Source organism: Schistosoma mansoni, chromosome 5 (assembly GCF_000237925.1).
Source record: "Schistosoma mansoni strain Puerto Rico chromosome 5, complete genome".
Lineage (NCBI taxonomy): Eukaryota > Metazoa > Platyhelminthes > Trematoda > Strigeidida > Schistosomatidae > Schistosoma > Schistosoma mansoni.
Window position 1 is genome coordinate 2,681,245 of NC_031499.1, and position 11,583 is coordinate 2,692,827.

The 11,583-nt window shown below is 32.2% G+C and overlaps 1 protein-coding gene and 1 non-coding gene across 2 annotated transcripts; one reads left to right on the plus strand and one right to left on the minus strand.

Moving 5' to 3' along the window:
* The first annotated feature begins 735 nt into the window (after positions 1–735).
* On the plus strand, positions 736–802 carry Smp_tRNA_01648_Gln_TTG.1.1. The gene has a single exon. It is a non-coding gene (tRNA).
* Positions 803–2,001: 1,199 nt separating this feature from the next.
* Positions 2,002–4,198, minus strand: Smp_058080 (putative g-protein coupled receptor fragment; the record flags this gene model as incomplete). The annotated part of the gene is made up of 2 exons (XM_018797624.1): positions 2,002–2,070; positions 3,047–4,198. The coding sequence occupies 2 exons, from the start codon at positions 4,196–4,198 to the stop codon at positions 2,002–2,004; spliced, it is 1,221 nt and encodes a 406-aa protein (XP_018652647.1).
* Positions 4,199–11,583: the final 7,385 nt, after the last annotated feature.

The following is an 11,583-nucleotide window of genomic DNA, read 5'->3' on the forward strand; positions in this document are numbered from 1 at the left end:
ATCAAATATGCATGTTTCAAATGAGGCTCATCAGCTTGACATTAATGAACTATAATGTTAGTACTATCATATAATCAGGTGAATATTAATCTAAACTGAATATTCATGACTGTATTATCTGAAGTCATTGTTTATAAGTTTGTTGTCTAATAACTAAGTACTTGTATCCATGTATTCCCCTACTTGTTAAATTTTTCGTGATCCATAAAATGTTACCAAGTTTTCGTGTATCACCAACTTTAAAATTATTACAAACATATAACTCAGTTCTCTTCTAGTCATTTCGTAGTCATACCTATATCGCGATTTTTTATCTAAGTTAATGTGTGGTCACGATTTTATTCTATATTATTTTATGAGTTGAGTTGTAAAAATTGGATTGTATAATTATCTCATCTACTTACTGTGTTGAACTCTATTTTGGCTATCGTGAAGCTAAGCGTAAGAAAGAGATCCATTATGGATCAACAGTTGTTAGATTTTGCACCTGACTGTTATCTCACTATTATTGTGTCACAGATTAGCAGAAAGTCATCAGAGCTTGATAGACAATCTGAACGAATTATTCTATGAATTCACTTGGTATTGTTCGTTTGAATCTTCCCATTGATTTTTAGGACTGCAATTGAGAGACTGATCAATTGTAGTCGGAAAGATCAATGGGAAGATTCAACCAAACAATACCAAGTGAATTTAAACTACAACCCATTGCACAAGCAAGTAGCCATATGGACTCAGTAGCTGAGTGGATAACGTGATGGCGTTTGAAGCGAACGGTACTGGGTTCGAGTCCCAGAGTGAACATCAACTATCAGATGCATTTACATCCATCTGACGAGTCCCAAATCGGACGGAACGCGCGTCTTGGATTCCACTGCTAACCACTATCCATCTTTGCTTATAAAGTATCATTATTAGTTTGAATACTTTCGATAGACTAATTCAAAAACATATTATTCAAATTTTAATCCACTTAATCAACACAACATTCAAAACCAACATACGTACTTGGTGATTATTTTTCACTATGAAACAGAATCCATCATTGATTAAATAAAAATAAGTTCATCTGAACAAAAAAGAATTTATCATAGAATCCATCTGAATCTTAGTTGTAAACTTAAACTCCATGCAACAACTATTCATCATTATCTCTATAATCATATGTATCTATTACAAAGATCTATGTATGCCAAAAAAATGGGAGTAGACATTGAAACAGATTTCAGAATATTGTTTTGTAAGGAATGAGGTCAAACTTAAGTGCTCAGTATTGTCTTTGTTTGTTGTTTTACAATACAAATCATTGAGTGCGTGAAGCATCAAGTAATTTGTCCTCATTCACTTTATACTGCAGTTACAAAAAATGAAATAAAAACTCGGTGACACGAGAAACATTCATGTCAACAAATGAGTTTAATTTAATAACCATACAATAGTTGAAAGAATAGTGAGAGTTTAATTTATGGACGACCTTTAAGAAATGTTAGAATAACCTTCAGAGTGTCCACCTAATAACCAAGATCAAATGAGGGTTATAAACCTGTGTGAGGAATTAGAATTTTTATTCACAATTGATGAATAAGGTTAGAAATTAGATATAGGGTCTTCATCATGAATTGACATCAGTTATAATGCCAAAACTCTATTGAGACAAATGAATGAGTGAAATTCGTGCCAAAATCCGAGACCTGTTATAATGTACGTGATTAGTTGGTCCATATGTTATAGTGTCGCCGAAAGAATTTGTATTTTAATTACATTCTAGTTCAGAACCAAAGAATTTTATCTTAAAGGGCGTGATCAGTTGGGCCATTTCAATATTGTACAGTTGTCTAGAGTTTGAACTTTAATTAGCTAACATCAATTTCTACCAGTTTCTCGATGCCAGATATCTAATTAAAGTCTCCTTAGAAATTATAACCAAAGAAAACTAATTATTACTTCTCACCTTGCTGAATAAATAATGTGAAAATGAGAAGACTGTTAGATATATAAAGTTTAGTTTTGTTCTCTGTGATGGATTGTTTCCATTTTAATAGTAATGACAACAGTTATTTCATAAATTCTCTGGTTTATTTAAAAAAATGATAAAAGGCTGTTCCTTCAGGACTATAAAACAAACTCTGTTTTAGTAGTAGTGAAAAGGATGATCAGTGTCTATAGCAACATGAAGATTTGTGAAGATTGTAGTTTTGTAACAGTTGAATTTATGAGTTTATATAAGCTAGATCACTATTGAAAATCTGGAGGTAATGGATGGCCGTTTTTGTCCTAGAGTGAAACTACTCGCAATCCACTCCGAACCTTCGGTCCTACGCGCGAACACTTAACCTCCAGATAACTGAGTCGTCATGCAACTATATTAATGTTCACCTTTAATGGACCCATGATCTCGCGCAACCACTCATCCAGGTTTTCAATAATAGTCTAGCTTAGATCGACTCATAAATTCAACTGTTTTACTATCTGTTTATCAAAGTGCTTATTTCTATAAGTTACATACTGTTAATCAGTAATTTAAACTTAATAAATTTTCCACGAGAAAGTACACTGAAAAATGCACTTAGATATTGATTAAAAACTCTTTCATTATGAAAGCTATTTTACCTTAAACTGAATAATGTTTTTATTAGAAAGGGGTTTCATGGAGATTTTAGTAATTTTATATAGTTGAAATTATGAGTCAATTGAAACCAGACCACCATAAAAAACCTGAAAGCACTGGACGGTTGTTTTGTCCTGCTGTGGGATTCAAACCCAGTACCTACTAGTTTCGCACGTGAGCGCTTAACCACTAGACCACTTAGCCGGCATCAAACGGTGTTATTGTCTAACTTCAATCAATCCACAAATCTCGCAAGGCAGGATCATGGATGCGCACTGCTGAGAAGTCCCACAATAGGACGAAACGGTTGTCCATTGCTTCAAGGTTTTTCATAATGTTCATCTAACTTCAATCAACTCATGATCTCAACTACATGAATAATAGTTTATTAAAAAAAGAAAGGAAATTTAATTATAGAAAACAAAACTGATTATTTACCTTTCGTTTAGCTCTAGTTAATTTCTGATCTCTTATACTAATCCGTTCACCAGGTGTTTGTAAATGTATTACTTTAATCCCAATAGCTATATATGTACCACATATCATACCTAATGGTAAAAAATATTGTAATATCATTAATAATATAGTATAAATAACATCAATTTGTAATATATAGGGTTGATCATTGATCTGTATTGTGATCTCATTTTTAATTTGATCCAAATTTGTAAAATTATTAATATTGATTGTTTTAATAGATGATAATAATAAACTCCAATCTTCTATACAAAATGTTTCATTATCCCTTTGAACTGTTCTATTTACAATAGGTACAGGTAATGGTATAATTAATGCTAATAACCATACAGTTAATAATAATAATATAGCTTTACGTTGTGTCATTCTTGGTTTTAATGGAAAATATACCAATATAAAACGATCCCATGATATAAGTACATGAGTTAATGCACTAACAAATACACTAACACCTTGTGCATATGGTACAATTTTACATAATGGTTCACCAAGTGGCCACCATAAATATATAATTTCTGTAATAACATTCATTGGTATACATAATACAGCCATTAATATATCAGCTAAACTTAAATTAAATAAAAATAAACTTGTTATACTTGATGTACGCATTCCTTTTATATAATTATCGGCTTTCCATTTATGTTTTATAGTGAAATTTGTACGTTTATCATTTGGTATATTATTAGCTAATGTAATAGATCCAGTATAATTACCTTTACTTGTACTTTGTTCATATGGTTTATGTATTGATTTGAATATTACATAACGATGTGTATTTTGTATAATACATGGTTTACCACAACTACATTCATGTTGACTACTTGGACATTCATCAACCCATGGATCCATCTGATTATTATTATTGTTATGATGATGATGATGATTGAAGGATTTAGATAATGTAGATTTCTTTTTACATCCTAATGTATTTGTAAAAAATCGAATGATATTACAATAATGAAAACGTAATAATATACATACAATTGTATTACCAACTACAGCTAATATAATTACTATAGCAAATATAATCACTAAAAATGTTATTTCACTTTTAGTAAATGGTAAATTATTAGTAGTATCATCTTGGATATCATTAATTGATTCATCCATAACATAACAATAATAATAGGATATTGAAAGGTTCTCACAAATAATGATTATGTAATCAATCAATGATAGTTTAATTATTTAATGAATTTTTTTTTAATTATTTATTTAATTTTTTGTAATTTTCAACAGGATAATAATAAATTAATGAATTTAATAATGAGGGGATTTTATTCTTCTGAAAGCTTTAATTTAATTGGTTGAAATTGTTCAGTAAATTGCTTCGTATTTTTAACCAATCAAATTGTTCGAAAAATAAAAATTCAAAAATTTTTTTTGTTTTCTTTTTAATCAATGTTATACAACATCAAAATTTCAATATCATTTAAACAACTCAAATGGTAATCGTAAGCAAAGATGGATAGTGGTTAGCAGTGGAATCCAAGACGCGTGTTTCGTCTTATTTGGGACACATCAGCTGGATTCTACTGCTAGCCACTATCCATGTTTGTTTATAATGCTTGTGAATTAAGGCTATATCAAGGCAATACGCATAGTATACACATATACCGATAAGAGACTGACCAGTTGCAGTTCTAAACATCAATGGAAAGATTCAAACAAACAATACTAATTGAATTCAAATAGTAGTAATTTTAAAATTTAGAACAACACATATAAGTGAACAATATTGTTGATTATAATATTGGAAAAGAAGAACTATTAGAAATATATAACCACAAAAAGAAATCCAGCAACTGTTATAAACGTAGGACACTTGTTATAACGCTGGGGTTTCTTGTCATAACATTCCTTTCACTTTTTACACGAATATGGCACGTTAATTTACCTTAGATGAATATCTACACTAGATTCTCACCCAGTGTCTATTCTAGAGGACTTCAACACAACTCAAATCAAGAACACGAGATTAGCCTGACTAGAACGTCAATATATTTCGACACCGAATTCCGACACAATCGAACAACAAGAACAGTCAATCAATAACAGTCAGGATATGGGGATATATAACACATATAACAACGTCACATTATCTATATGTCTAACTCAGCAGAACAACCAATCATTATCATTCTCGCCCACACATCAGCAATTAAATTTATTTGTGAAGAAGAACCAGATAATAAACTAGATTTCTTTGACGTTTTGTTAAACAATAAAGAAAATGGTTCTATCAGTAGAAGTGTGTATAGGAAATGTTCTTTATCAAGTCATTATACACATTTCTTAAGCTTTGTACCCCTTCATGATAAGAGAAACATAGTTCGATGTCTTGTAACTAGAGCTAGGAAGATATACTCAGTCGATACAATAAACAAGGAATTTGAGCTCATACATAATATGTTGATTGAAATGGGTTATTCACGAGGTTACCTGAATAAACACTTGCATGTATAAAACAAGAAAATAACAACATCAACTGCTAGTAAAAAACCTCTCTTCTTGAAGCTACAATTTAATGGAGCTGTATCAGGTGAGGTACTACGTGATGCACTGACTAGAGTCGTGAAGAGAACGTTTAATGCAGTCAACCTCTGTCTATTGTGCTCGACCCCATCTATAATAATTCCTCAACTAAAGGATCAGCTACCTGGTTGTGCCATTTCTATGTGTATCTACAAAATCAGCTGCTCCTATGAAGAAAGCTATATTGAGCGCACTACCGGACAACTGAGCCAAAGAGTTAGTGAACACCTTCCTTCGTGTTTAGGAAAAAGTACTGTCAAGACAACACGCAGCTCGGTTCTATCATACTTGATCGGTAGTAGTCATGTAGTAGGCATAAATAAGTCATTTAAAGTTATTTATCGTAGTTCCATATGGGCTTCCATCTTTTACACACAATAGAAGCTAAAGGAATTCGAGTCAACAATCTAAGTCTTCGTGTTCATAAGAAATTTGTAACCTTTCTATCTCTCCCTTGGCCTTAATAGATGATTTTATTTATTATTTTTTTCCATACTCTTTGTTTATTTCTTTTCACCCCCTCCTATTACTTTTTTTCCCTCAAATATACATTTCACGCTCCAATTATCTGAACACTTATTACTTAGTCTCATCATTTTTATGAATGTTATCTCAGCATATATATTGTTCTAAGCATTGACCTATTTTCCATTATGTAACATTGATTCAAGCCTTTATTATTCTTGTCAAAACTATTACAACTGTCATCACACTACCGATATGTACTTTTTCCTTACTATGTATCTATGTATCTATTCCACTGTTAACATTGATTCATAAACTGCCTTCAATGGTTTAACAATTATGTAAATGCATATAAATATTACTGTATATTAGAATGAAACCTGATAAGGATCTAATCGAAAACAATATTGCTCGCTTATATATGTTGTTCTAAATCACAATTTAGGGATTCTTCAAATTTTAGAATTTAGTGATAGACCTCTCTCTGGAATAATCTGTCAACAAATTTGTATTAAGGGCTCTGGCTCGAGACTGATAGGTCCTGGGTTCGAATCTCGCGAGTGCAGGATCGTGGGTGCGCACTGCTGAGGAGTCCCATAGTAGGACGAAACGGCCGTCCAGTGTCTCCAGGTTTTCCATGGTGGTCTAGCTTCAATTGACTCATGCTTTCAACTGTGAAAATTTGTATTGAACATTGATGATTAATAAGCAAAGATGGATAGTGGCTAGCAGTGGAATCCAGGAAGCGCGTTTCGCCCTATTTGGGACTCGTCAGCTGGATGTACCTGCATTTCAGAGTTGATGTTCACTCTGGGACTCGAAACCAGTACCTTTCGTCTCAAACGCCATCGCGTTATCCACTCAGCTACTGAATTGTGATAGACACTTGGTTGTGCAATGGGGTGAAGTTTAAATCCACTTAGTATTGTTTGTTTGAATTATGTTAATACTTGTGAATTAAGGCTATATCAAGGCAATACGCATAGTATGCACATATGGCAATAAGAGACTAACCAATTGCAGTCCTAAACATCAATGGGAAGATTCAAACAAACAATATAATGTGAATTGATGATTAATGTTAAAAATGATATAAGAATATGATAGTGTAATTTATGTCGATAATTTGTGCATTAAACTAGCCATCATTATCATTAAACCTCATTAAAAACATCAAATTTTTTACAGAATTTTGGAATACTTGATTTCTAAATTGTGTTTTCATTTTTAAACTTCATAGACTTCGATACCTTGATAAATTCAAATAAAGCAAGATGAACAAAATATTTCACAATTGATTGATCACTTGATGGTGATCAATGTCATGTATGTCAGGTCCTGCTTAGTGCAGATCGAATGCTATCGACCAGGATTCCGTTCTACTTCAAGATTTTTTATTCAGATATAAAATAGCATAGAGGTATCATTAGTTATATTAACATAAACTACGCTTTCCATATCTTATTAAATGAAGTTGACTTTGAAATTACATAGAATAAAAACGAAAGATGTGGAGAGGAAACAACAATTCTAATACAATAGTCAGAATTAATTTATGTCCCATACTAGGACCAAACTGCCGTCCAATGCTTCTAGGTTAACTATGGTTGTCTAGCTTTAATCGACTCCTCAATTCAACTATTAAAATGAAGTTATTTAAAGAAGGCTTTGATGTCATAGTTGGTAATGAGCAAACAAGGTGAAAGAATATTTTTAACAACTAAGTAATAGTCATCAAGGTATCTAGTTGACATAAAATTAACAACACCATCATGAGCGGATATTAGGGACATTTATTAGGTTTATATATGATAATAATGAAGTTATCTAATTGATTAGCATTGTCATAGAGCTCTAACTGACTTCGTGTCAGTCTTAATTATCTTCGTTAAATGATCACTGAGTGTCAATTAGGCTTGAATTTCACGTGAAACATCTATCCCCTCAAGAACACAGGCAAATCTTGTTGATGAGTATCAACTAACACGAAAGTTAGGTCCAACAATTATTAATAAATATACCGAAAATAAAATAATCACGATGTCATTCAGGGTAAAGTAAATATGTTATAATGAACATTTACGACTGAACAGTTGTGACTACTGAGTAGTCGAATTCTGTCTAGCAGTTCTGTAAGTTCCAGTTAGTTTAACCTAGTCAACTTTAGGTGCACTATACTGACATTTACACTAATGCTTGAATGTAACGGACAAAAAACTCTGAACCTAGCTTTTGTGTTTAATCGATAACATTTGATCTTCATTTGACCACTTAGATAAACGTGTTATTGGTCACTACTTAGCGATCAATCAATTATAATGTCGTATAATTAGCTCAAAAATCACTTTTAACTGAGTCGAAACATACTTATTTTTATAACTTGTAGCTGAACGGATGCCTTGGTAATGTATGACGTGATAAGACCGCCAATCAGAGAGCAGCGAATTAACGATTGAAACAGTGAAACACGGAAACCGTACGAGCAGCTTTGAGTACTTATCAGTCCCGCTTTCTGCCTAAACCAGCCAGTTAAGTCCAGAACAGCCTCTGCGGTATGAATCATTACATTTCAAACATACTGAGTTTATATACCGAATAAATTGACCACATCGTACCAATAAAATAGAAAATAACATTTGTACAAAATTCAGCCAAATGTGGCTGTGAATGTGGGAGGCAGTAATTAATAGACTAGGGATAACTCAAGGATTGTAAGTCGTATAATAATAGTTTATACTTCAAAATAAAGCTCATGATAAAAGGAACATCAATACGAATAGTTTAGTTATTTAGCAATTATACGACAAAAAAATGTATCCATAATATTGGTCCATAAATGGCTCTCGAAAGTTACCATTCATAATTCTCTTCGGGATACAACACTTATCGAACCCAATCCCTAACAAATACTCTTAAAAATATTCAAAAACTGTAGGATAGCAATGATTGAACGGTTGGATTCATAACAATCATCTAACATTAAACAATTTAAAGAAAGAATCTACTTCATTTGTGATAAAATCAGTCCTTGTTCATCTCTTCACTTACATATTCAACGTCATATCAAGTAGTTTAAATGTATAATCTCGGTTTACGACAACATTGTAGCTAACAAGCATAGTTGAATGTATCTACGTTGTTTAATTGATAGGTATCTAATAAAAGGTAGGAGCATAGAATCTTGTAATCAAAGGGAAATTCCACATTTTAGCAAATAGAAGAATATCAGTATAAACCAGGTTGATATAACAGGAGAATGAAAATACTTTTCGTTTCTCCCTGTTACACTATTATGATGCACTGAGGAATGAGATTTTGCTAATACTAAACTGGATACTGGATTGATACGGTTTACGTTGACTGGACCACATTATACCAGATAAACAGTTCATGACCAATCATAAAAAGATAAAGATCATGCTAGATAATATTTAATTGGATACAATTATTTGCAGTACCGCTCAATGAATCCAGAGTAAACATTTATGATAAGGAAGGAAATCGCATATTAAATAGTTAGATAGTGAAGTATCTCTTAATTCACACCCAATGCTTAACTATATTTACTTTCAGTAACCACACATCACAAATACCATTGAGATAACTGGCGCAAGACTGGTAGGTCCTGGGTTCGAATCTCGTGAGGCGGGACCGTGGATACGCACTGCTGAGGAGTCCCACAATAGGACGAAATGGCCATCCAATGCTTCAAGGTTTTCTATGGTTTTCTAGCTTCAATTGACTCATGATCTCAACTATATAAAACTACTAAAATCTCCACTAAACCGCCTTCTGAAAATAGACCCTTGGTTTTAATTGTAATATGATATCTTTACATTCGAACACAATGATTTCTTTCATTTAGTTCTCTGTCAAATTCCTTTCTGAATAAATTCAGTAAATTCAAATACATATATTACATTTGATATGACTATATATTACAGGAAACTACCATAATTATTAATCCAATTTGAATAAATCCTATGTGTATGTTACTTATTATTCAAAACTTGACCATAAAAAGATATTCGACAGTATCAATAATGAAAGTATTACTTTTCTTTTACGTCACCTCATTACAGATGAGTGTATAACTGTAGTGTGTACTACTGATGTACCGGATATTAGTAGTATGTATCATCTATCGAAAGTGAAAGCCTGAAGACAGAAGGTTATGAAAATTAGAGAAAAGAGAACGAGAGAAGAGAATTATTGGTATAGAATCGAAAGAATAATGAAGTCTGGGGCAATTGATTGACATTTTACAAATGAAGTATTTACTGTATGGTTCGCAGTATTCACTAACATATACTGTAATTTTATGTTCAAACATATTTAATTGTCCCCTTTTGTGTCCTAATTCACCTAATCATAACAATTCATTTGAACAGTATACTATCATTTTTAATCTTTTTTATACCATTGAAATCATGAGTCAATTGAAGCTAGACCACTATGAAAAAGTTGAAAGCACTAGAGGACCATTTCGTCCTATTGTGGGATTCCTCATCAGTGCGCATTCACGATCCCGACTCGTGAGATTCCAACCCGGGACCTATCAGTTTTGCTCGCGAGAGCCTAACTATTTATTAGACTACTGAGCCGGCATCCAACTGTGTTAATGTCTAACTTCAATCAATCCACGAAGTTCAGCAACCATTCAACTGACTCATGATTTCAACGATATAAAAAAATTACTAAAATCTCCACAAAACTCCGTTTTGATTATTTTTAATTACCGGTTAAATTTAAATTCGAGATTTATCTAATTAAAATGGAAATACTTGAAATGAAAGTAAAAAAGATTGATTCAGTGATAATTTCACTAGTTGCCAAATTTACTTCCCCAGTTCCACAATCGAATTTATTTAACCATGACGATGATAATCACAACAGATTTGCTAAACATGACAATACAGAAATAGACAAAACAAACAAATGACCGTGTTAATTATTCATTTATTAACCATGAGCGTATATAAGTGTACACTTTTTATCTTATTCACAACATGTCTGTAACTCAGTCTTGTCTGATTATAAAAATTGATTAACGCTTGAATAAAGCGAGTTGGCTTACCCGCCATCTCCATTGCATGTCGTTTTTATTTTGCTCTCATCTATTCACTTCATCGATCTGATCTCCTGTCCAGATCAATGAGTCTACGAAATATATGTATTCTAAATACATTCTCGTATTTGACTTGTTTACCGTGTTATTCATGAACTCGGATTAAGTCATTTATTACAAACGAGAATAGACAGGATGTATATTTTATGACAACAATGATTCATACGATCTCATCGAAGTCAGATCTTAGCCTCTACAAGAAATGGAGACCCCGATTTGATACGAACACACAACTTTCTGATCTGAAATCAGATCTTAACCTCTACAATTTCAATGATCATCAAATATCAAACATTAATAACTTGATTCATATATAAATGACAATAGACTAATCTTATGACAAAATAATTTTTTTTAGGAAAAAAAA